Raw genomic sequence first — 27,228 nt, 5'->3', positions numbered from 1 at the left:
CCAGGGGAATTACATCTTCCAGGGTATTCTTTCTGTGGTCCAGGCACAAACTTGGATAAAAGATTAGATGAGGCAGACAATCCTAAATCCTGGAGTAAACCAATCAATAGAGTTGATGAAGTGTGCATGAGACACGATATTGATTATGGGAATACCACAACGTTGGAAGAAAAGCATGAAGCCGATAGAGAAATGTTATATAATTTGTCTCTGATACAAAATCCAACCTTGAGAGAAAAAGTTGATAGGTTCATCGTGAAGAAGATGATTAGTGCTAAATTGAAACTTGGACTTGGAAATTCAAAAAACTTGTAAGCTCTAATGATGTCATTAAGACTGAAGAGCAATTAGCTGATGAATTACATAAACCAATATTCACAAAGTTTCAGAGAAGGAAAGTTTATTCCAAGGAAGTAGATTATATCTGGTCTGCTGATTTGATTGAACTCAATAATGATAAGGGGTACAAGTATGCTTTAACCGTTATTGATTTGAGGAGTAGATATGTGTGGGTTGTCCCTTTAAAAAACAAAACAGGTAATACTCTTATGTTAGCTTTTCAACAGATATTTAATAAAAGTAAGAGAAAACCTAAAAAATTGTGGACTGATGAGGGTAGAGAGTTTTATAACAAGACATTTATGAATTTTCTAAAAAATAACAGTATTACATTATACAGTACCTTTAATGAAGGGAAGGCAGTTGTTGTTGAACGTTTTAATCGTACCTTAAAAGAGAGACTATATAAAAAATTCACACAACTCGGTTCACAACAATGGTCATCTTTTATTCAGGATATTGTGGATAAGTATAATGACACGATTCACACATCAACGAATATGAAGCCATCAGAAACATTTACAAAATTAAAATATGAAAAAGAGATTAATGTCAGAAAACCTAAGTTCAAAGTTGGTGATATCGTAAGAATATATAGGTGGAAATCTCATTTTGAAAAGGGTTTTACTGAACGATGGACGAAAGAACTTTTTAAAATTGTTGATGTAATAGATACGGTTCCTTGGACTTATAAGATATATGATTTGGAAGGGGAAGAGATTTTAGGTTCATTTTATTCACAGGAATTACAAAAGACAAAGATAAATTGAAATTTTTTGACTCCGCCCCTTTTTGACTCCACCCACACAAGCCCCACCCACACAAGCCCCACCCACACAAACCCCACACAAACCCCACACAAACCCCACACAAGCCCCACACGCACACACACACACACATAGACACACATAGACACACGTGTCTCACCATTGGTTTAATTCATTCGAGATCAGAGACCAGTCATTATAAATCATTGATCTCTTCAATAAGAGCAGAGAGAGGTAGGTAGGAAGACAGACACACACACACGTGTCTCACCATTGGTTTAATTCCTTCGAGATGATAGGACGTGATAAGACTTCGTGCCACTCATTGAAAATGTCTTTCAATTCTCTTCTAAAATCATTGATCTCTTCAATAAGAGTATTAATTTCATGAACCACGTCGTGATACGTAAACTCAATTTCTTCCAATGCCCTGTCAGGGGAAAAAAAAAATATATATATATATATATATCAGAATTATCATGATTTAATTAATAATCATTTGCTTCATCGTTCAAAGAGAAAACCAAACAAACTTACCAACTCTGTAGTAAGCTTTTGCCTTCATCGGAAGAGAGATCATCCATGTCTCAGTTGTAAAAATGAAAATCCCGTCTGGCAGAAACTTTGTCTGGTGAATCACTTATAAGGCTACAATGAGGAAATTCCCTAAACATTGGGTGCGGCCACAGGAAATGACAGCTTGGAAAATAACTGGGCGATTGTATGAATCATTTACAAAACATACTTAAAATGGTTTTGATTCAAATGTTTTCAGTTCGTGTTCTGAGATAAAATATAAACACGAGACCTTGTCTCACAGAATAGTTCCTATTTTTTCACAGCATGACTCTAAAACCACACAGCACGACCGTGTCAAAAAACACTTCCTCATTTTCACGGCATGAACTGAAAACATTTGAAACAAAACTTTTTTTCTGGCGTGGTTTATACACAAAAATGATTTGCAACTCGGGCGGTGGTCAGATGAGATCATTAAGAGAAGTTTATCATTTCGTAATGGCACAAAAGGGGTATCTTAAAAAATATAAAGATTCAAATGTTTTGTTTGTCAATATTTTAGATGGGGATTATTGTGCAAAGAAAATTAAACTATTGAAGGAATTTGAGAATGAACAAATCTTTATAGGTTCAATGAGTGAGCTGTTCAACCCCCAGGTGTTCAATTCAATGAGGTTCAACCTCCAAGTTAAAAGGGGAGACAAATAAATATACCTTGGGATAAAAAGGGGATTTATTTTTAGGGAAAAAAAAATATAAATCGCTGAAAATCCCCCATTCATTTACATGGGGAAAAGTGAGCCAGAATCAGTATTCTTACCCTACTTATATATATATATATATATATATATATATATATATATATATATATATATATATATATATATATATATATATATATATATATATATGCCCTGTGTCGTAAGAGGCGACCAGGGTTGCGTCAGGAAGGGCATCCGGCGTAAAACATGTGCCAAATCACTATGCGGATCATACGGATGATCCGCTGTGGCGACCCCTAACGGGAGCAGCCGAAAGAAGAAGAAGAAGATACATATACATATATATATATATACACATATATATATATATATATATATATATATATATATATATATACATATATATATATATATATGTATCTTCTATATATATATATATATATATATATATATGGCATATATATGGCATATATATGGCATATATATATGGCATATCTATATATATGGCATATATATGGCATATCTATATATATGGCATATATATGGCATATCTATATATATGGCATATATATGGCATATATATATGGCATATCTATATATATGGCATATATATGGCATATATATATATATATATATATATATATATATTTCATATATATGCCATATATACATATATATGCCATATATATATATATATACATATATATGGCATAGATATATATGCCATATATATGTCATATATATGGCATATATATGTTATATATATGGCATATATATGCCATATGTATGATATATATATATATATATGCCATATATATGGAATATATATATATATATATATATGGCATGTATATGGCATGTATATGGCATATATATGCCATATATATATATATGCCATATATATGCCATATATATATATATATATATATATATATATATATATATATATATATATATATATATATTGTTGTGGTTGAGGAAATTCGCAAACCCCCATTCAGGTCCCGTAGGTGAGATATCTCTGTAAGTACATGTGTAGTTAGCCCCAAACCCGTTGTTTAGAGGGAATAAATGTGATTCATTCGGGCTGCGACCCTTTAAGATAGCCGTTTTTCTGTTGTATCTTTATTTTGAGCCAACCACGTCTCAACCGCCATCACACAACAACCACCGACCGCAACGCTGCTTCACAACAACGCCAACAGCCACGACCTTTACCGTCACGGCTCGCTCCCGTAAACATCGCATCACCGCCATTCCAAGCGTCGCCATGGCCATCACCGCCACTTTAGGCCCTCCACCACCTTCGCCTCTCCTTCTGCGGCCGTTCCCGCGCCGCTTGTGGGCGCCGCGCGTCAGGCTGTCCTGGCCTCGTACAGGGCGCGCGCTGAGCCGCGGGTACAAAGAGCGGCCTTTCCGAGGGGAAGTCGGATCACGAATGATACACGCCCACTTCTGTTCCGTCCTATCAGCAAGCGTGGGGCAATTTGGCCCCGCCTCCAGGCGCGTCGGAGTGGAATCGATATATGCAAATTCGAGGATCAGGGGAGGTTCACGCCCATTTTCCTCCGTCCAATGGGCGAGCGTGGCTCCGCCCCCGAGCTCATCCTGATCCGGAAATTTGCATATGGGTTCTCCTGCCGTACTATAAAGCGCCGAGCGTGGGGCGAATTCAGTCAGTTTTTGGTCGGAAGCAGTTGGAGGCAGGCAGAGTTTTGGGCTCGGGCGAGTTGGAGAGGTGTGGCGGGGGCGGAGTGTGGCAGTAGCAGTCAAGACGGGTCTGGAGGAGTCGGAGTCTGTCGGGGTTCGGAGTCTGTCGGGGAGCTGCAGAGAGGGGAAGCCGGGAGCGCGGTCGAGGTCGCGGTGGAGTCGCTCGTCGCGGGACCCAAGCAAGCCAGCTATCCTCTTTCCCCAGAGCATCAACGATTCCGCCTTTTTCCCCCCCGCGCTGAGATAGTGCGGAAAGGGGGGCCCCGTTCCCACCCCATTCCAAGCAGTGCCAAACGAAACCTACAGAGGAGCGCGGAGTCGGGGCACCGCCGCCACATTTGCGGCTCATCACAAGACGGGTAGGCTCCACCCGGTCTCGCGCCCACAGACCACGTCTGCCCCACTTGTCGTTGAGGGTGCCCTTTTTCTTTTGCTTTTGAGTATATGTGTTGTCGGCGCCGTCTGTAAAGTAAAACTGTGTAAGTGTTGCCGTGTGCTCGCGTAGTCAGTAGTAGATCTGCATTGTTGTGTTTCTTTTGTTGCAATTGCTTTTGGTGCATAATTGTTGTAATTGTATATGTGTGCTCTCCGTGTCCCGCGGAATAAATGTGCCTCATGTTGAACTGTTTTTCCCGTTTCGCTTCGTCTTTTCTTTAATTGAATCTCCATCTTACTTCACGTAAAGCTTTGGTCGTGGGCTAAATATGCCCGATAATTAATCGGAACTGTCGAGGTTGACAATAACACCGCTCGGTTATCCCGATAGTACGGTACGGGTCGCTTAAAGTAGCCCGTGTCCGAAGTCGACCTGCGACGAGGTGCGATCGCCCGGTCTATCCTCCGTGTGGGTACTTAGGTAGGTCGAATTTGGCGAACAACCCTATCCCACGTGGGGGGCCGATTGGCACGATCGTGTTGAGGCCGAAAGGCCCACCCGTGACTAGTTCCCGGCGTTAGTCCGAGAGGGTCACGACAGAATTGTCCGTCCGGTGGGCGATGTGCTGCGATTCGAGTTACGTGGCCGCTCGCACGCCGGTGGGCGCGAATTCGCAACAATATATATATATATATATATATATATATATATATATATATATATATATATATATATATATATATATATATATATATATATATATATATATATATATATATATATATATTGTTGTGGTTACCAAATTCGCAAACCACCATTCAGGTCCCTTAGGTGAGGTATCTCGGTAAGTGCATGTGTAGTTAGGCCCAAACCCGTTGTCTAGTGGGAATACATGTCATTTATACGTGCTGCGACTCTTCAGGATAGCCGTTTTTCTTTTACTATCTTTATTTTGGACCAACCACCATGATTACCACCACAACCACAACATCAACCACCAACCACAACACCGCTTCACCACAACCGCCACGACCTTCACGTCACACCTCGCAACCGTAGCATCGCCACCGTTCTTGCCACGCTGTGGGTACCGGTGTTGGACTCGTGCAGGGCGCACGTTGAACAGCGTGTACAAAATCACGGATTTTGTGCTTCAAAAACGGATCAAAAACGACACACGCCCACTTTTTGCCGTCCAATCGGTGAGCGAGGGGCGATTTGGCCCCGCCTCCAGAACGATCGATATATGCAAATTTGTGGATCAAAAAGCCTTCACGCCCACTTTTTCTCGGGCCAATGGGGAGCGAGGTGAAAGGTCAAAGGGAGGGGGTCAAAGGCGAAGCTACGGGGGGATAAAAGGACCGTGTTCGTCAGTCAGAGTGTGTGGAAGTCTGGAGCCCGAAGCCTGAAGTAGCTGGACAAGCTGAAGAGAGTCGAACGAGGAGAGCCCAAAGAAGAGTCCAGGGTGGAGAGTCCAGAGGCGGAGAGGCGGCAGCGGCGAAGGCAGACGAGGGGGTGCTCGCGACGGTGCCGGGAGCTGCACGCCCGAGGAAGGCCGGCAGCGCGACCTGGCCGAGGTGGAGACGCACACCAGGGATAATAAAGATCCTCTATACCCCGAGCATCAGCAACCCCCTCCTGTTTCCCCCCGCGCTGAGATAGTGCGACCAAGGGGGCCCCTTTCCCACCCCCTGCCAGACACTGTCCGCGAGGCCCGCGGAGTGAGGCGCCATCGCCGCTCCGCATCTCATCACCAGACGGGTAGGCGCGACCCGGTCTCGGCCTCAGGCCCGCCTCATTCTTGGGGGTATTCTTTTCCTTGGTTTTGGGTATGTGTTGTCGGCGCCGTCTGTGAAGTAGAATTGTATAAGTGTTGCCGTGTGCTCGGTAGTCGGTATTAGCTCTGCATTGTCTTCGCTTTTATATTTGCTTTTTGTGTAAATGGAATTGTGTTTTCTTTTTTTTGTGTGCTTTTGGTGGAATTGAATATGTGTGCTTCCCGTGTGCCGCGAATAAATGTGCTTTATTATTGAACTGTTCTCCCGCTTCGCTTCGTCTTTTTCTCCCATTGAATCCTCATCTTGCTTCACGTAAAGGGTTGGTAGTGGGCTGAATACGCCCGATAATTAATCGAACCGTCGAGGTCGACGATAACACCGCTCGGTTATTCTGATAGTACGGAACGGGTCGCTTAAGTGGCCCGTGTCCGAAGTCGACCTGCGGCGAGGTGCGATCGCCCGGTCTACCCTCCGCGTGGGTACTTAGGTAGGTCGAATTTGGCGAGCAACCCTATCCCACGCGGGGGCTGATTGGCTCGATCGCGGTGAGACCGAAAGGTCCACCCGTGACTGGTTCCCGGCGTTAGTCCGAGAGGGTCACGACTGGATTGTCCATCCGGTGGGCGACGTGCCGCGATTCGAGTTACGTGGCCGTCAGCACGCCGGCGGGCGCGAAAACCGCAACAATATATATATATATATATATATATATATATATATATATATATATATATATATATATATATATATATATATATATACCATATGAGCCTGGTGTTGGCGCAGTGGTTAGGGCAGTGGCTTGGGATCCAAAAGGTCCTGAGTTCAAGGCATATATGGCATGCATATATATATATATATATATATATATATATATATATATATATATATATATATATATATATATATATATATATATATATATATATATATATCTTCTTTCGGCTGCTTCTGTTCGGGGTCGCCACAGCGGATCATCCGTATGATCCGCATCGTGATTTGGCACATGTTTTACGCCGGATGCCCTTCCTGACGCAACCCTGGTCGCCTCTTACAACGCAGGGATATGGTACACCTATTTTAACCGGGGTATACACCCGGCCCATACACCCGGTATTTATATTTTAACCGGCCCAGTACACTGGTACTCATTTCGCCGACCTCGGAAGGATGACAGGCTGAGTCAACCCCCTGGTGTATTGATTCAGTGGCCCAACGGGGCTTGAACTCAGGACCTTTTGGATCCCAAGCCGCTGCCCTTACCACTGCGCCAACACCAGGATATATATATATATATATATATATATATATATATATATATATATATATATATATATATGTATATGTATATATATATATATATATATATATATATATATATATATATATATATATATATATATATATATATATATATATATGTATATATATATGTATATGTATATATATATGTATATATATATGTATATGTATATATATATGTATATATATATATATATATATATATATGTATATATATATGTATATATATATGTATATATATATATATATATATATGTATATATATATATATATATATATATATGTATATATGTATATATATGTATATATATGTATATGTATATGTATATGTATATGTATATGTATATGTATATGTATATGTATATGCATATGCATATGCATATATGTATCTATATATATATATGTATCTATATATATATATATATATATATATATATATATATATATATATATATATATATATATATATGTCTGTGCAAACAGTAACCATCTCTGATTCTGAAAATTCCTCCAAAAAAAAAAGTTATGACGTCAAAATATCTCCGCTCATGGAAATCGCCTAAAAAATTATCTCCGAAACTCGGCAAGCTTTTTGAATTCTGTTTGTGGGAATAAAGCCGGGCATTCGCACAGATAATTTATCGCAAACCTGATACATCACAATGACGTCATATTCGTTTTTATGACGTCATCATTAAGAGGACGGGGATCTTAGCTCATTTGAACTTGTTCTTTCCTGTTTTTACATAATTTATTGTTGTAATATGGAATAGGCAAAGCCGAGAAGGGAACGTAGAATTCTTCTTGCATTCGATGCTGCAATTTCCGGTTACTTCGGCCTGGATTCGGGATCAGCGATCAAATATTGTAAATCACAATTAAAAATTTTTTTTTGATGATGCAGGAGTTATCTTTATTAACATCAGTGGAGGAAATATGCACCATGTCTGATATTTGGGTCTTTCATGTCTCCGACGATGCCTTTATCTCCCGGGACGCATCATTCCCCAGGACAAAAACCGGAAGCAAAAGGGTTATAGCCGACGACACGGATTCCAAATTGCTCTGGGTATTGTGTTGTTGTTGTTGTTGTTGTTTTTGTTGTTTCCTATTCTCTCATGTGCACGCGTTGAGTATGAAGCTCACTACATTCGCTATCAATCAACCATGTTACAAAGGGACGAGCAAAGATTACTCAGGCTGAATAAATGCAAACACCTTGCTCACCAAATGAGGTCTCAAGGAAGTACAGGGGTGCAAAGAATATGACGTCATAAACGTAGGGGGTAAACAATGTCAATGTGTGCGAAGGCAATCGAAACATGCATGCCAATCAAGCAAACAGGATGCATACAGGGCCTTCATGGGGGTACACTATCATCCAGCCACTGGGGTTTATTCTGCCCTAAAATTATTGGCATCATTCCTGAAGTATGAAATCTGTTAGACGTTTCGGAAGGCGTCTCTGTCAAGTTGAGTGCCTCAGAGCGGGTGCCACGGAAACCGGACGAGTGGAACAAGCCGATGGCTGGATAGAAGGGGTTGTAATCGTTGATGTTACGGCATCAGGGGCCTGGGCCCGGGTCTGCAGCACATGACTATGCGAGGAAGACCATGGTTTTGGATCAGGTATGGGAATCTCTGCACCGGGAGGCAACTCGGGGATTTGTTCTGGAGCTAGTTGTTGGGACAGAACTGGTGCCTGGTGGGACCATCGTAGGCCATGGAGTTTGCGTATTTGGTTCCAGCCGTCCTCGACAGAGGTAACCAAGTAGTGTTGGTGGGCCTGATACTTGTGATTGGCATGAAAGTAGACCAGATCACCAATATCAACTGAGGTCGGTGTTGGTTGCACTCCTAATGGTGCTTTGGACTTCTGGCGATACGGGTAATTGGCCCGGCGGAGCCAATGTTGTCTCAATAACCCTTTCGTCAGACAGGGGAATGTGTACATCGGAGAACCGGTCTCTCTCTGTGTCGATCACTCTGTCGCAGAAAAGCCCCTGGGAACAAAGACTCGAGTTGAGTCGAGCAGTTACGATCGACATGGCCAAATACGTAATAGGGGCTCCGTGTGGATCGTGGCGTGGAAGCTCATCCTCCAGTTCTCACACAAAAGCCGAAGGGGTCTCAGCGGTCTAAAGGTGCATTCCAAGAGTACGGAATTAATTAATAGATATACATAATTAATAACAAAAAACATGTACACACACACCCACACACCCACACACACACGCGCGCACACTTCTAATTTCGGTAAAAGTTCGAGGTGCTGCTTGGATCTTGGCCAGCCGTGCCTCTTGGCGTCATTGGCCCTCATGTGGACCACCCTTGTCCCATAATAGCCCCTCGTTCAGTAGTTCAGATTACACACACACACACACACACACCCACACACACACACACACACACACACACACACACACACACACACACACACACACACACACACACACCCACACACATCGACCTTCTCGGTCTCGGCGACATGGCATGACGGGGTTACCTGTCCTGTACCTTGAGGTGCGTTTCACAAATGTTCTCTCCTGTGATATTAGAAGGTTCACGTCTTGTTAAATGCTGAACTTCAACTTGCAGCTCTTCGAAAGGGAAGTTGTGTTGAGTCTACAAACGGACGTATTTATAACCGTTTAAATTATCTCATCTGATCTGTATTTATTATTATTATTTAAACTACTTTAAACAGGAGTTTTTAACATTGATCATAACTCAGGACATTCATGGCCGTTTCGGGACCGTAAACACGTTATTCTCATGTGGTTCCGATCCGTGATAATGTTCAGCTCATCATTCGTGTGTGTTTATCTACGTGTGTGTGTGTGTGTGTGTGTGTGTGTTTATGTACGTGTGTGTGTGTGTGTGTGTTTATGTGCTTGTGTATGTGTGTGTTTGTGTTTGTGTACGCATGTGTGTTTGTGTATGCGTGTGTTTGTGTGCTCGCGTGTGTTTGTGCATGTGTGTGTTTGCGTTTGTGTACGCATGTGTGTTTGTGTATGCGGGTGTTTGTGTGCTCGTGTGTGTTTGTGTATGCGTGTGTATTTGTGTATGTACATGTGTTGGTGTGCACGTGTGTTTGTGAATGCGTGTGTGTGTGTTTGTGTGCGTGTGTGTGTGTGTTTATGTACGTGTGTGTGTGTGTGTTTATGTGCTTGTGTATGTGTATGTGTGTTTGTGTTTGTGTACGCATGTGTGTTTGTGTATGCGTGTGTTTGTGTGCTCGTGTGTGTTTGTGTATGTGTGTGTTTGTGTACGCATGTGTGTTTGTGTATGCGTGTGTTTGTGTGCTCGTGTGTGTTTGTGTATGCGTGTGTATTTGTGTATGTACATGTGTTGGTGTGCACGTGTGTTTGTGAATGCGTGTGTGTGTGTTTGTGTGCGTGTGTGTGTGTTTGTTTAAGTGTGGGTATTTGTTTAAGTGTGCGTTTGTGTACGTGTGTTTGTGTACATGTGTTTCTGTGTGTACGTGTGTGTTTGTGTATGCGTGTGTGTGTTTGTGTACGTGTGTGTTTGTGTACGTGCATTTGTGTTTCCGTGTGTACGCGCGTGGCTACATGTGTTTTTGTATGTGTGTGTGTTTGTGTACGTGGGTTTGTGTAAGTGTGTGTATGCGTGTGTGTGTTTGTGTGCTTGTGTGTTTGTGTACGCATGTGTGTTTGTGTACGCATGTGTGTTTGTGTGCTCGTGTGTGTTTGTGTATGCGTATGTATTTGTGTATGTACATGTGTTGGTGTGTTTGTGTATGCATGTGTGTGTTTGTGTACGTGTGTGTGTTTGTTTAAGTGTGGGTATTTGTTTAAGTCTGCATTTGTGTATGTGTGTTTGTGTACATGTGTTTCTGTGTGTACGTGTGTGTTTGTGTATGTGTGTGCGTGCTTGTGTACGTGTGTGTTTGTGTGTGTACGCGTGTGTCTACATGTTTTTGTATGTGTGTGTGTTTGTGTACGTGGGTTTGTGTAAGTGTGTGTATTTGTGTATGTTTGTGTACGTGTGTTTCTGTGTCTACGCGTGTGTCTACGTGTTTTTTTGTTCGTGTTTGTGTTTCTGTGTGTACTTGTGTTTGTCTTTGTGTATGTGTGTGTTTGTGGACGTGGATGGCATTCAGATTGATGAACTTCCCCTCCCTGCAAAAGTCCTCGATGACAGTTTATAGAGCTGGGTCAAGATTCAAACCCAGACGAGACAGCTCAGAGGTGAGTGTGCATAGCTATCGGCTATCCCACCAGCTAATGATGAGTGTGCGATTCCTACTTTTATCAAGGCAAACAACCTAATAAGTTGGACTCTAACGAGCCAAACATACACAATTTGTGTGCTGTCATTGATTAGTATTTCGGAGTGTGCAAGGGTCGAACTTGTTGACAGAAATCCTCATTTCTACAATGAGGCCAAACCCACCTGGTAATGGTTGTTACAATGGGGGATTGCACACCTTCTCAATCAGTAAGGTCATTTTCATTCCAGGAGGGCTATCCATGAGGACAAGGATTTTGAGTCGCCTCACCACCGAGTGATGAAAGCTGAGTGGTCGCTCAGGTTTGTGAATCGCACGACACACAAAGTGAGCATGCAAGGTGTGAGGTCTTACCTTGAATCACTGTTGTTTTACTTTGTGTGGAAGAGTGTATGTGATAGAGTATTTTGTTAGCATTGTTCACATTGTAGTGTAAGATGGTCATGTTAAAGGAGATGCTAATTGTTATAACGCAAGGTAAGTGCCAGAGGAAAGCTGCTCAGCCTTTTCACAATGTTCACATTCCCAACAAATCTGTTTGACTCTTGTTTGCCTTCATTGTGTTCACCTTGAAAACATTTTCATGACATGATGAAGTGCCTTTTCCAGAAAGTCTCTACCTGCAGCACAACAATCATGTCACAGGTGGTCTCAGTACCGGTCCATTGACATCATGATCCTGATCACAGCTCAACAAGTTGTTTCTAACTGGTTGTAGCTAAGTACCAAGACCTTGTCTTCGGCTTACTGAAGCCACTGTTGAGGTGACGAGTCAAACTTTGATTTTAGGAGGACCCGTTTTGGTATTTCCCGACAGTGCCTCTCTTTCCGGGCTAATACCTCCGCTTGTCTCGCAGCAGTTATCACAGGAGTTGACAGCCTTGGATTAGGATTCCCCAGGTTGGGTCCTGAACTCTGACAAATTGCAAGGCAAAGAAGGTGTGGACCTTAAATGGACAAAAATGAAATCTTCTTCGTTCATAGGCAGCATAAGGATGTGGGGTAGCATCATTGACTGAGGTAGTGGCTGTGCCGCTGATGCAGTGCCCTTTGCTGGTTGGGGCATGAATTTGTTCAGGGTGCTGATGACAGCTCGTCTACTCTTCGCAAAGGACACGGTGGCATCTTTAACGTCCATCAACGAATGTCAGCAGATGGGATTCCGTTTAACGTCCATCCAGCAGACCACACTGACCTACCTGAGAAACACCAGGATGACAGTTTATAGCTGGGTCTGGATTCGAACCCAGGCTGGACAAAAAAAATTGCAATGATTCCCTCTCTTTTCTTCTGCTGAATATAAGACACTGGACCAGCGAGATAATTTTTGCATTGGTTCCCGGAGAATGAGCGGCTTGGTGGTGAATTCGGTGAAGCCTTGTGACATTGGCCTTGGTGGGGAGTTTGATTCCATGGCTGCTTGGTGGAAATTTCTGCACCCTGCGACGTGGTGTCGACCCATCGAGGATTTGTTTTGAGGCACAGAAAGGTTCACTCACACCTTGTCGTGAGCACCACGACTCTGAATCAAGGGTATGGGCCTCCACAAGAACCATCCCTGGTCGAGGAAAACAAATAATTTAGAGAATGGGACCTGGTGAGGTGGAGGAGTTTCTGTGTGGAAAAAAGATTGGAGGAGCAATAGATCTGAGAGCTGATACTTAAAAAAAAAAAACAGATTATTGTGCAAGTTTTAGCGTTTGATCTTTTAGTTGTATCTCATTGAGAGGAACCAAGACTTTCGTTATAATGAAAGTTTTAATTTTGAAGATGACCCGTCACAGGTTCTTCCATGGGCAGCAAATCCACAGAGTGGAGAGGAATTAGTGTCAGGCAGTCAACATGGTTCTGGTGATTGCTCGGCCTCCACTGATGGGGTTAAATGAGAGGCCCAAGCATGACCTGGCCTCAGCGGAGTAGAATCCTCAGTGTAAATCATTGAGCTTGCTCTCAAATTAGTTGGAATTCACGTGTGCTGAGGACGTAGTGTGACTCACCGCTAAAAGTTGTGGTTCAGCAGCCTGATGAGGATTGTGCCAAGTGAGACCGTCTGTAGGTATTTGCGGCGATGCAAGTTAACACTTCTGGGAGTGATGAGTGGGGAATTTAAACCCACCTGACCTGGGGGCTGGATGGAGGCTTGGTGCATACGGTCACTGGCATCAACAAGGGGCTATGAGGCCAAGCAAATGCGGTGGTGAGCCCGGTGTGCCTTGTACTCCCAGCTTACGGCAAGCCACATGCACACAGTGAGCATCACCGTCGTGGCCACATGTACACAGTAAGCACCACCTTCCGCTGATACATCTCTTAGTATGAGCCATATTTCATTTCTGCTTGAACTCAGAATTCCAGGTGCTTTTAAACAACACCTTGGAGTCTTTGATGCATCGGGAGCCACAGGCTTTACCTTTGAGCAGTCTTTGATAGGACCAGGTGAAAATATCGTTGCTGCAGGTACATAACGATCAGCTTTCTGCTTACTGTACGCCTGACCTCTGTGGATGGGCTAGTGCCATGTGTTGTCCATCTTCCAGCATCATAGACGTGGGCAGTTTAATAATCCCAATCACATGACTGGGATTGAGCACCTTCTCTCACACTCGGTCTGCATTGAACGAAGGGTACAAGTTCAAATAGTACGTGCGATCATTCTTCTGCAGATGGAACTGAAAGTCACCCTTCGAGGTCAGCTTTTGTTCCTTGGATGCGTAGTCCTTTAGACATTGTTTTCTTGCCTCTGGATTCATGCGGATTGCTCAGGGTTGCCATCGCAACAGAGCAACGAACCCCTGACTCACCAACTCATTTGCTTTTTTTTTTCCCAGAGTTTTTGTGTTTAAGAATTAGGAAATAATAAATGTTGTAAGAAGGATTGGGGATGGTCGACAGGTTAAGTAAATAAATGTGTTTTCCTTTCCGTGCGATTAGGGAGATGTTGTGACAGTTGCTGTTCACGGGCTTCGAGGGAACCGTAAAGGGAGCGGCGATGATTTCACGTTCTATGAGTGTTGCAGTTTATTTTTCCTGTGCTGCCCTGTGCTGTGTGTGCGATTTGGAAAGTCAAATTAATTTTCGTGTTGTGTCCTGACAAACAAGAAATTCTGCGTTTTGATTTTGATACCCGACTGCAGTGTCTTACCGCTTGGACATCCGCACAGCGAGGTTCAGTGCGAGTCCCAGGTTCTGATTGAGCCAAGACTCATAATACGCTCTCACCGACCACCATACTTCAACATCACTTAAGGAGCCAGCTAAACATGTTACGTATGAAAAAAGGTTGAAAAGTTTGGAATTCCTTCGAACATTTATTTGCCAAGTCTTTTGGGGATACCCCACAAGTGCTGGTTAACCTCGTTAACGTTTACTTCGGTCTCAAGCAGATATGACTTCATTGACGAGCAATTTTGATCGACATAACAGCTTGCATTCAAACATTGCACTTGATTGCTCTGTGACGAACCATTTGACGATGTGCCAGTTTACAGGCAGCCTGGTAAGGAATGACCTCCTCGGTGGGAACAGCAATCCCGAAAGGCTGTAGCCATGCTGACTGGCTACTGAAACGTCTATCCAGCATGCGGGATGCCTCGGAGCTCACAGACGTCATGCTGCTCGCTGGAGAATCTTCCTTCCAATGCCACAGGCCCGTTCTCGCCGCTTTCAGCCCATACTTCCGTGCTATGTTCACATGTGGTCTCTCCGAAAGCCACAGCAACACAGTTTCTTTGCCTGATGTTCCAGCTGAGAGTTTAAGTCTACTCCTGCACTACATGTACTCAGGATACCTGGACATTTCTACTTGCACTGTGCAAGATGTCGCTACAGCGGCCTTCCTCTTCCAGATGGATGGGGCTTTTGAGGTGTGTATGCGGTTCATCATGGACAACATGGACGCCTCCAACTGCGTCGGCATTTTACACTTTGCAAGGCATCTCGGGGCAGAAGACCTTGAGGACAAAGCTCAGATATTTCTTCATAGACACTTCATTGAGGCTTGTCGGCATGATGAAATCATGGAGGTAATAATCTGAAGGCTTTGATTAACTATACGGTAAACGTAGACCTTTCACGACTGGTAATACTGCTTATATACTTCATTGCTGCTCTGCTCAGCGGATGATACTTGGTATTCACAATTGGTTACTTTTCCAGGTATGAGTACAATGTGCTGTGAATTTATGATGGCAGTGTGAGGGTGCCCAACAGCCAATGGTGAAAGAAAACTCAAATTTGGACATAGCATGTGTTCCTTACGCATCAAGCATTTATAACTTCGCTCGGCTGTTGGCACAGTAGGCCGAGTATGTGACTAACCAGGTACGTGCTGCTAGGTAACAGCTGCTCAGTTGGAAAAGCTTATAAGCTGCAACGACTTAGATGTACATCGAGAGGAACCGGTTCTGGACGTCGTACTGCGCTGGGCTGCGAGAGATCACTGCAGTCGTTTACCGTATCTCCCCGGCCTACTGCATCATGTCCGGCTGCCCCTAGTGAGTCCGGCATTCCTGAGGGAGAGCCTTAAGGTGAGGGTTCGATGTTTAAACAAACACTTATAAGCTTGTTTAATTTACCCTCAAGTATTTTGTTTGTTACATTTGCTGACATTTTTATGCCTTAGGCTGACCAGATGGGTAAAGCACTTCTGGATGATACTGTTTGAACATTCATGTGGAGTATGGGGGTAGTTTGATTTGGTGGCTTGCCCACCTACTTCTGAGCTGTTACTGGTTTCAATACCTGTTGGATTTGGGTCTTACCATACTACCATCTATTCTAAGACAGGTAAGGACAGCTGGATAATGGATAACAGCATCCTGAGTAGATGCCAAGCTCACTCTTCTCTTTAGTGATAGTATAAGCCTAAAGGTCGATGCCAATTTTAAAAAAATCACAAAAAAAACCAAATCCTGAACACCGTGCCAATTTAGGACTTTTCCTGGTGTATAACTCTGTGTATGGTGAGCCACCATTGAAGATCAGATCCCATATGTATACATGTGTGCATGTACAGAGAAGCACAGCGTTGCTGTGTGATGCTGAAAGCAGCAGTATGGTGGAGGAGGTGCTGGTTTCTGTCGAGAGGTCTCATGGAGAGAGAGGTCCACCGCTGCGTTATGGCATGGAGCACACGGAGGTCATATTGTGTCTTGGAAATGACCCCAGTGTAAGCTTCTACTCATTGCATTTTCATTTAACATTGACACAAAAGGTTATGCCTGAGTTTCTAGTTTAAAAAAAAAAAGTTTAATCAATAAATACTCGTATTCACCAAGCATTCTTGATCTACATTAATCAGGTTAGATTAAAGGCCATTTCTGATGGTTGTTCTGTTTTTTAATCTTTTGATCTCAAATCTGACAACACAAATAATAGCAAACTTTCATGACTGTACTTACATCCCGGCATTTACACAAGTGCGAGAAGACCTTTTGCAAGTGCAATTTGGCCTGACACATCCCCTTTTCTGATCAGGGAATCCGAACGCGGTCAGGGAGTTGCACTGACGCGAGTTTCTGTCTCGTACCCTCAAGTGGCAAAATCTGTTACATCCAATCTCCTCGACGTGGACGTGTCCTCTCGAGCGTATCCGCCGGCATCGTCTGCACAGACGGCAACATCGTGCTGGCCGGACAGCGCCAAAGGAGGCACGAAGATCCTGAGCAGAGCATTCATCTTGTGCGGTGAGGCTTCCATGGATAAGCTTCACTTTCCTGTGATTTTGCTGTGCCCAATGCATGGCCAAAGACAAAAGTGAGTGGTTTCGAAAAGAAAGTTTTAAGACTGTATGGTGTCCTTTATCCATCGTTATTCCAAACCGAACAAACTTTGCCAAACCCACTCTGAGGAATTTGCTGCATGAAGGCTCCAAGATGAAATGCAATTTTTTGTTTCATTTAACAGCAACAACAACAAAAAAAATAACTTTAGCATAAATCCTGTACCATGGCAGCTTAGTAATATGAATAAAAGTTTAAAATGTTTGTAGAAAAGCTATAAGATAATTATTTGACTGATTGGAAACAAATAACCAGCTCTTTGATCATGCTGTGCGTTCTATCGCCGAACGTACAGGTACAAACCGAAGGCCAGCCAGGCATGGGAGCAATTCTGCTCAGCTCCGTACAGAGAGTTATACGCGCTTGTCCAACTTGCTGGTTCCCTCTACTTGCTTGGTGGTCAGGCCAAGGAAAAGAATCGTTATGCCATCACGGCCTCCGTGGATCGCTGGATACCCGAGGCTGCCACCTGGCGACCGGCTACACCACTCCCTGTACCATTAGCATGCCATGCTGCAGTGCGGGTGCGGGACCATCTGTTTGTAATGGGAGGATGGAAACCACAGGTGATTTTTCATGGTTATAAACAAACACACAGATATAACTCAGATATTGAGATAGAGTACCATGTTTTTCTTTTGCTTTGTACATCGATTTTTAACCAGACTCCGTGTTGTAATGGTTAGCGGGTTCGTTTGGTGTCTGGGAGGTCGGTCGTTCGAATACTGGCCGAATTGTACCAAAGACTTTAAAAATGGTATGTGCTGCTTCCTTGCTTGATGGCCAGCATTTAAAAGTGTAGAGCATGCACAATTAACGCTGGGAAGAAAATGGCAGACCACTCAGTATAACACTTGCCAAGAAACTGTTTCAGCAGCACCAATGCTCTGTAAAGAGTACGGTAAATAGAAAATATCAATTTTCGTTGGTTTGTTTTCACTCAAATGCTTCCAATAATGCTTTTGGTGTGATGCATCATCACCGTATCAAAACTGCGCCATAATTAGCTCCATCACCGAAGGTGGATAGAGATTATGTTTTCATCCATTTCCTGTCTGTCTGTGAGAAGGATATCTCAAAATGTTATGGATGGTGGACAGGCTGGGTGTGTGACAAGGAAGAATTGATTAAATTTTGGTGGAGATCCAGATCCAAGAATTTTTAAAGTGACTTTTCACCATTGAGAGATAGGACCTAAAACGATATACAGCGGCCTGCAAAAGTATTCGACCCCAACCAATAACGTCACATTTTGATTAATTACGAATTATGGAGAAACAATTTTTCCAAATTAACTTTTGTATTCATAACTGAAGAGATCAAACTAAACACTGTTATAGTTGAAGGAGGTTAAACATGAGTAATACCTTCTAAAAAACATGTACAAATTAAAATTCAATGGTTGTAAAGGTATTCAGCCCCTTCAGTCAGTACTTGGTGGAAACACCTTTTTCAGCAATGACTGCTGTGAGTCTTTCTGGGTCGGTCTCTACCAGCTTCGCACAGTGAGAAGGTGAAATCTTTGTCCATTCTTCACGTGAAAATTGCTCGAGTTCTGCCAAGTTTGATGGGGATCATCGATGGACTGCAATCTTCAAGTATCGCCGTAAATGTTCAATTGGATTCAAGTCAGGACTTTGACTGGGCCACTCAAGAACATTTATTTTCTTCTTATTCAGCCACTACAGTGTGGCTTTTGTTTTGTGTTTTGAATCATTGTCCTGATGAAATGTGAATCTCCTTCCCAGTTTGATTCATGGCAGACTCAAACAGGTTTTCATCAAGGATTCTCCTGTCCATTGTTCCTTCTATCCCGACAAACTTGCCAGTCGCTGCTGATGAAAAGCAGCCCCATAACATGATACTGTCACCACCATGCTTGCCAGTAGGGATGGTGTTGACTTGTGATGGGCAGTGTTAGGCTTGTGCTAGACGTAACGCTTTTAATTTAGATCAAGAAGGTTCAATTTTTATCTCGTCTGACCACAAAATCTTTCGGCACATGCCTGCAGTTTCATGAAGATGCTTTTTCGCAAACTCCATGCGAGCTTTTAGAAGTGTCTTTTTTCAGTAATGGCTTCTTTCTTGCCACCTGTCCATCGCGCCCAGCTTTGTGAAGGGAACGGGATATTGTTGATTGATGAACACTGACCCCCATCTCAGACAAAGAGCCTTGCAGATCATCCAAACTCATTGTTGGATGTACAGTAACATCCTGAACCAGTTTCCTGCTTGCCCAGCTGCTGAGTTTGGATGGGCGACCTGATCTGGGTCGAGTCTGGGTGGTATGACATGTCTTCTACTTCATAATGATGGATTTCACCAGACTCAGAGATAATGAATGATTTCAAAATCTTATTATAACCCTCCCTGAATGGTGTTTCTCCACCACTTTATGTCTGACTTCTTTGGAAAGCTCCTTGGTCTTCATGTTTGTCTTGTTGGTTGACCAATTGAGTTGCACCTTAAAACTCCTAAGACACATGGGTATCTTGGGGGGGGGGGGGAAGACTTAATTTTTAAATTAAACCATCAATTACATACAGGTGAAACCTATTACACTTATTTTGTAACCTTTCAAAGAAATAATTTCCTTCAGAAGTGATTTTGGGTTAATTAAGCAAAGGGTTTGAATACTTATGGGATTGAGAATCATCCGATTTTCTCTGTTAATCAAACCTATTGCAATTTTCTGCATTTTTTTGACTTCAACACTGGAGTAGTTTGTGAAAACTACATTAAGTTTGATTTGAAAGCATCATGGAATAAGCTCAGATGGTATCAAAATGTGAAAACTTTGGAGGGGGATTCCCATTGTGTGCTGCCTTTTTGGCTGCTGGTTGCATCATTGGTTAGGGGCGCAGCTATGCTGCTGATGCAGTGCCCCTATTACCAGTATACTGGTGCTCATTTCACCGACCTCAGAAGGATGACAGGCTGAATCAATCCCCTGGTGTTATTTCAGTCGCCAATGGGGCTCAAACTCAGGACCATAGGATCCCAAGCCACCACCCTAACCGCGAAGCCAACACCAGACTTGGAGGGGGGTGAACACTTAACTGCCATGATTTGCAGCTTTGGAGGAGGTATATGCACTCTACCGAGTGCTGTTCTCATTAAATGGTGTATTCCATGGATAGCAGATGTGCACAATTAACTTACGTATGTGACTCATAATCTAATTCATTTTCGGTTCTCTCCTTTTTAGCCCTCAGCCCGAATTGGGCTGAAAAAGGGTATTGTCGACACAGGCGTTGTCCGGGCGTCCGTCTGTCAACTTTTGGTTTCCGTCAATTTCGAGGAGAACGCCTTGTCCGATTAAATCCATTTTTGCAGGGTATGTTGTGGTTGAGTAGAGGAAGGTTCCTTTCGAAAGTGGGTGCGCTGCGATTTTCAATGTGGCCTCCATGGCAGCCATCTTGAAATTGGTTTCCATCGATTTTGAGGAGAATGCCTTGTCCGATTAAATCCATTTTTGCAGGGTGTATTGGGGTTGAGTAGAGGAAGGTTCCTTTCGAAAATGGGCGCTGCGATTTTCAGTGTGGCCGCCACGGCAGTCGTCTTGAAATTGGTTTTCGTCAATTTCGAGAACGGCTTGGCTTGTCTGATTAAATGCATTTTTGCTGTGTGTGTGTGTGTGTGTGTGTGTGTGTGTGTGTGTGTGTGTGTGTGTGTGTGTGTGTGTGTGTGTGTGTGTGTGTTGGAGTTGAGTAGAGGAAGGTTCCTTTCGAAAATGGGCGTGCTGAGATTTTCACTAGCCGCCACGGTAGCCATCTTGAAGTCTGATTGATTTTCGATATGACGTCCAACATGCTCCAACTGACTGCATCATCGTGATATCACTGCTTCCTTTTACAATGCATGTGCTGAGGGGTTACGCCCGCTTTGCGGAGCTATTTATTAAGAACATGCGAAGCAACGCTGTACTAAGCAATAATTCAGTTAATTTTTGATACTGCTTCTGTTGAATCGTTCCTCATTCCGTTCAGCTCGAGAGACCAGATGAAGAACCAGAAGTCCTCCATAATAAGCTCTTCTGCTACGATCCTGAAAGTAACGAGTGGAGCACAAGGGCTTCAATGAATTTCTCTCGCCATCGCTTTGGAACTGCCATTTTGTTTGATGAAATTTACATTATCGGTAAGGGTTCGATCAACTCTGATGTCAATGGAGTGACAGTTCTATTTCCATTTAAAAGTATCGCAGCACCTAACCTGAGCCATGACATGCATAAAGAAGAAAAACAAAAAAGGGACCAGGTGGGCTGGTACCAGGTGAAGTATCACTTCACAAGGTGACCAAGTTCATGAATAGTCCTTGTTCATGATCAGGACTCGAGACAACTACATTTAATTAACATATGTATGAGGTCTTCCTGTTTTAGCAACATTCTTTCAATACCAACTTTGAAGTCAAATCAATGATCACGATAAATGCAATTTTCTGTTTTATGTTAACATAAACTATTTGCCAACTTCCAGCAGCAGAAAAGCTTAGGAGATTGAAATGGCAATCCTTGGATGATGGGTCATGTGAACTAGTGTAGCCATATACAGCCAGACCCCGACATTCGCGGACCCCACAGTTCATAAAATGTGATCTGCTTCTGCATTTATGGCCCTATGCTTCACATATTCACAGTCTTTTGTGAGCGTATTCGCAGCTTTCCTGACCTTCTTCTACATTTGTAGCCCTACGCTTCACGTATTCATGGTTTTCCACGGGCTTATTCAAGGTTTTTCTGACCTGCTTCTATATTCACTGTCCTATGATTCACGTATTGTTTTCCACGGGCGTATTCGTGTTTTTTCTGACCTGCTTCTACATCCACGGCCCTGTGCTTCACGTATTCTCGGCTTTTCTAACATGCTTCTATATTCGCAACCGTGCTTCACGTATTCGGGGTTTTTCGCGGGCGTATTAGCGGTTTTTTCACAGGATTTTTGATTTTCCCTTATGAATCACAAACCGCCGAGAACCTATCGCCCCTTTTTCCCCATTAAATAAAGCCCCAACATTCACAAATTCAACATTCGCAACATTTTTCAGGAACCTATCCCTGCGAATGTTGGGGTGTGACTGTACAAGATGCTCTCTTATCAATTCATGATCGAGACCCATCAGTGTTTAATCTGCCGCAGCAATAACTCAACTTTATAGTTGTGGACTGGGACAGGCAGTCCGTATCGTGTTGTATAATTGTGGGCTAACAGGATGGCCAAGAAGTATGCACACTTGCCTCTCAGCTGTCCAGCCTGGGTTTGAATTCTGACCAATTATAAACTATCATCCTGGTGTTTCACAGGCAGGGCGATTCATCAATGTCCCTACCGTCCATCGGTTGGACATTAGACTGGGTGGCCTGTCGGCATTCGTCAGTGGACGTTAAAGATCCCATGGTGTCCTTCGCAAAGAGTGAGCGAGCCATTGCCAGCACCGTGAACAAATTACAAATTCCTGCCCTAACCAGCAGAGGGCACTACATCAGCAGCACAGCCATTCCCTCAGCCAGTGATACTTCCCAGAAGAAAGAAGTACAATTATCTGCATGAAATAAGCAGAAGGAACTTGCCTTTTTGCATCTCGATGCCCCTTGCTGCTTATTTCAGCCAGTGGTCCCCACAGCTGTAGGGAAGTAGTTAATTAGCCATACATCACTTCTTCACATTAGCTGTTATAACTTGTAAAATACAGAATGCAAAAACAGTGGGTTGGTATTAGAACTATGGGGTTTAAGAGTGTGCATGTGGTAGATTTACTGTAGTCCACAGATGCTTACAGTCGCCATGTATACTGACTCAGTTCATTTACAACTTTGTATGACTGCTTTACATGATTTTCTACAATTCCACCACTTGCAAAAATACATTATCATGAATATAGATCTTCCAGAACATCTGTACCAACTTTGTTCAATGTGAGATGGGCACAAGTTACTTTGTATTCCAGAAGATGCATTTTGATTGCTGTTGACATTCCTAACTTATCTTTAAATCCAAGGTGGCATTGGCTGTGAGGGTGAAGACCGTGGACAGCCACGACGATGCCTGGATTCTGTGGAGATATACAACACCGAAGGGGATTATTGGCGGTTTGGACCAGCTCTACCACATCCGTTGCTTTCGCTTCGACCCCATGGGACCAATGCAGTGTCTGCTCACGGCAAGGTCTACGTCTGCGGAGGTTTTACCTCACCTGGTACTTAAATAGCGCACTCCACTCATCTCGATTGCACTTTTACACCTTACAAATATTAAGGGTAAATCCAAGTTTTTCGACTTACCATTATTTTTAGTATTTAATATGTGCATGTACATCAATTATTCCAATTTGCTTCTCTGAAAAGGAAGATTAGATATCTAATTTCTGAGTGCAACCTCTTATGGTCCAATCATAGACCCATGTTGATAGTTTATGCATCAATCTTGGTGTTGGCATTAGATCAAAGTTTAGACCTTGGAATCAAGTGTAACCACGTTCCAGCAGTTCTGTTCCAATCAATCCATTACTTCAAACAATGGCAATGACAAGCTGAAAGACAGTTTACTTGTATCACTTATGTCACTCTCCAGACCGTCACCAGGTGATCCAGAAGGATATTCTCGAGTTTGATCCATGGGATGGAGTGTGGACATGCATAGCACAAGGAATGCCCATGCACGATGATTATGACATTTGTTTGGTGGCCCATCTGAACCCCCGAGACCTCCTCCCACCACCTTCTGACCTCGTACCAGGATAGGAAAGCGAGAATTGGCTCGATTATTAGAAATACATATTATTGCATAGAAAAGTTTCTCATTTCAATGCCAGCTGATACCCAGTCTGTACGCACTCATTTTTCACTAGTACTCACAAAGCACGAGCCATATACAGGTAGTGGACAAAAAAAATGGAAACACCAATGGAAAGTCACTAAATCGAGCGTTGGACCACCACGTACGTCCATACAACCTGTATGCACCATGGCATTGAGTCCACCAGCGTCTGGAATTCTGCTGGAGGGATGCGGCACCATTTTTCCACAAGAAAGTCAATCAACTCACACCTGTTTGATGGAGGTGGAAAACACTGTCTCAGGAGGCGTTTCAGAATATCTCATCAATGCTCGATTGGGTTCAGATGTGGTTACTAAGAAGGCCATGACATATGGATAACATCAGTGTCATGCTCATCCAACCATTGGGCGACCACACGTGCTCTGTGGATGGGGGCATCATCATCCTGGAACAAACCCCTCCAGGCACGAAATAAATGTTGCAACATGGGACGAAGAATGAAGATGATCACTCAGTACCATGAAGAAGTCGTGATTGGCATTGACCTTGCCTTCTAAGGGATGACTGCACCCAAGCTGTGCCATGCCAATGCACCCCCACAACATTACAGAACAACCAGAACCCTTCACCATTGGAACAAAGCATTCAGGGTTGTAGAGTTCTTTCGGTTGGTGCCACGGCACTCGTCCGTTTGTTGAGAACATGATGAAGGATGATTCATCTGACCATAACCATATCACATTTCTTCACTGTTCAGTAGTCCATTACCTGAGCTCTTTACACCACTGGACCCACAAATGTGCATTGCCAAGTGTGATGAACGATTTATGCACTGCAACCCGACTATGGTATCCCACTCTGTGGAGTTCTTGGCGGAGCGTTTTTGATGAAACTGGCTGCTCGTGCCCAGAGTTTAAATTTAGTCAATTGATCTGCAGTTACTCGCCTGCTTTGCCTAACACTTCAAATTAATGCATGGCTATTAGTATCCTGGAGTATGCGCTTCTGCCCACTGTTGTTCTTTGCCGATGTCTTTCCCTCGGAGTTCAATGCCGACATGACCTTGCTCGTGAAACATTAGCAAGTTGAGCTGTCTTTGTCACTAAAGCTCCTGCCAAACACATCCCAACAATCACCCTTCTTTCAGTCATTGAGGTCACCTCCAGCAACTATAATTATAGGCAATCAGGACTGTGCAGCATTTTTACACATGAACCTAAGCATGCTGGGATGTTATTTGCTTTAGTAGCACATGGGCTACACCGGTGTGGAAGTTTTTCTTTTCAATATACTTGGTGTCCCACATTTACCCAGGTGTCTGTTTTTTTTTGCCCAACACCTGTGTGTGTGTGTGTGTGTGTGTGTGTGTGTGTGTGTGTGTGTGTGTGTGTGTGTGTGTGTGTGTGTGTGTGTGTGTGTGTGTGTATACATACACACACACACACAACAACATCCAAATCACTTTTTGTACTTGCAAGAATAAAGTTGTGATTTCTTCATCATGCTGTGCAATCAAACATTTGTCTTTCTTTACGAATGCTCAAGAACCAATTTTTGATGTCTATTGGTTGTGTCTTGTCTTCCCGGTTCCTCAGATATTTTTTCACCTTTCTCTTCTTGAAAATGCTTCAGCCCCATAAATTTACCAATGCAAACTGTGATAATAATGGTCATACGATAACATTGATGAAATTGACAATTAGCTCGGTGAGAATAACTAAAGCTGGAAAAAAAAGTTAACCAATAACAATGCTTCTCTGGCAGCAAGCCACAAATGTACATGTACAGATATGACATGAAGACTATATAAAATGGTGGGGTTATATTGATGGGGCCCACTCTGAAAATCAAGCGTGTCAAGTGCAAGAGCAGTGTAGTGTAGTGTGCAATGTCAAAAACACAAAGGGAAATAGAATGGCGCTCAGTGGAGTGCATCCCTCCACCAGGCTAAACAGTTTAAGTTTTGCATTCCATTGATCGGCCGGATCTGCATCTGGACTTAAACCGAAACCGAATCGGCTTGTTCATGTCATCTACCCAATTCATCCAACAAATTGTCATAATCCATCCACAACCTTTTGAGATATCCTGCTCACAGACAGACAAACACCAGGGTGAAAACATAACCTCCATCCACCTTTGGTGGCACAGGTAAAATAAAAAAAAGAGGAAACAAAAACCCACAACAGCCATCTCAGGTACAATTGCTTCAATTACAATTTGATGAATGCAGTGAAGCAGTCTTGATACGGCACAATCGCGTGCTTGGACGAATTGATACCCAACAGGTGCGTTGGTGCATGTCTCACAGATGGGCATGCGAAAATACAGAAGGAATGACCAAAACACGAACCGTAATCCAGGCATCGCACGATCTCCTGATGCGAGCTTATTGGCAAGGAAACCCTTTAAAGTAATGTCGAAATAAACTACAAATCATGCTTCCGTCCGAGAAATATGTCTGCCTTTATTCCTGTCCAGGATTGGACATAATCTTGTTGCAAGATACTGCACGCCTGCCGATTTCATGGTGCCGACAATTTTGTATTTATTTAATTTGCAGTACATTAGGTGTTGGGGCTTTGGCCTCAACTCCATCCACACCTTAAGGCTGTAATCAGTGGATACTATCCACTGCATTAACAAGCCCAGGTGGCTCTTGTTTCAGCAAAACAACCACCGAGAAAATTCCTCTCAACCCCAGGTAATCACTGTTTTTAAACCATCATTTCTGATGCCTAAAGCAAGTTTCATTGAGTAATTAACTATGAACCGCTGAACCTGCAAGTCATTCATTCATTGCAATATCTGATTAATTACACACAAAGTCATTAAATGTCACCAGTTTATGATTCGGCAGGTGTTTGAGGGGTCAAATGAATGAGTGTGCATAACAGCGAAAGG

General features: G+C 43.2%; 1 protein-coding gene across 7 annotated transcripts; it reads left to right on the top strand.

Moving 5' to 3' along the window:
* Positions 1-9,940: 9,940 nt before the first annotated feature.
* Positions 9,941-25,828, top strand: KBTBD12 (kelch repeat and BTB domain containing 12). Of its 7 annotated transcripts, none has more exons than XM_085864123.1 (11): positions 9,941-10,036; positions 10,933-11,724; positions 11,996-12,067; positions 15,247-15,787; positions 16,100-16,291; positions 16,780-16,932; positions 17,241-17,449; positions 17,841-18,111; positions 21,535-21,685; positions 23,546-23,743; positions 24,118-25,828. In XM_085864123.1, exons 4-11 carry the CDS (start codon positions 15,269-15,271, stop codon positions 24,285-24,287), a joined length of 1,863 nt encoding a protein of 620 aa, XP_085720249.1. In that variant the 5' UTR covers positions 9,941-10,036; positions 10,933-11,724; positions 11,996-12,067; positions 15,247-15,268; the 3' UTR covers positions 24,288-25,828. The 7 variants fall into 7 exon arrangements, with proteins under 7 accessions (XP_085720249.1, XP_085720254.1, XP_085720248.1 ...); XM_085864125.1 differs by lacking the exon at positions 10,933-11,724 and adding an exon at positions 14,900-15,044 and having other exon boundaries at positions 9,955-10,036; positions 15,254-15,787; XM_085864124.1 differs by lacking the exon at positions 10,933-11,724 and adding an exon at positions 14,900-15,044 and having other exon boundaries at positions 9,955-10,036.
* The last annotated feature ends 1,400 nt before the right edge of the window (positions 25,829-27,228 follow it).

This window comes from Eptatretus burgeri, chromosome 18 (genome assembly GCF_056783735.1).
Source record: "Eptatretus burgeri isolate ZD-2024b chromosome 18, Ebu_testis_v1, whole genome shotgun sequence".
In the NCBI taxonomy this organism is placed as follows: domain Eukaryota; kingdom Metazoa; phylum Chordata; class Myxini; order Myxiniformes; family Myxinidae; genus Eptatretus; species Eptatretus burgeri.
Note: the sequence above shows the minus strand (reverse complement) of the source record. Positions and strands in the feature narration are given on the sequence as shown.

What these genes read in the sequence shown, in the direction of transcription:
- KBTBD12 (XM_085864123.1), top strand. Translation starts at nt 15,269, where the DNA reads ATGACCTCCTCGGTGGGAACAGCAATCCCGAAAGGCTGTAGCCATGCT. An exon ending in TGATGAAATTTACATTATCG is followed by an intron (nt 21,686 to 23,545) that starts GTAAGGGTTCGA and finishes TTTAAATCCAAG; the next exon opens with GTGGCATTGGCTGTGAGGGT. An exon ending in CGGAGGTTTTACCTCACCTG is followed by an intron (nt 23,744 to 24,117) that starts GTACTTAAATAG and finishes GTCACTCTCCAG; the next exon opens with ACCGTCACCAGGTGATCCAG.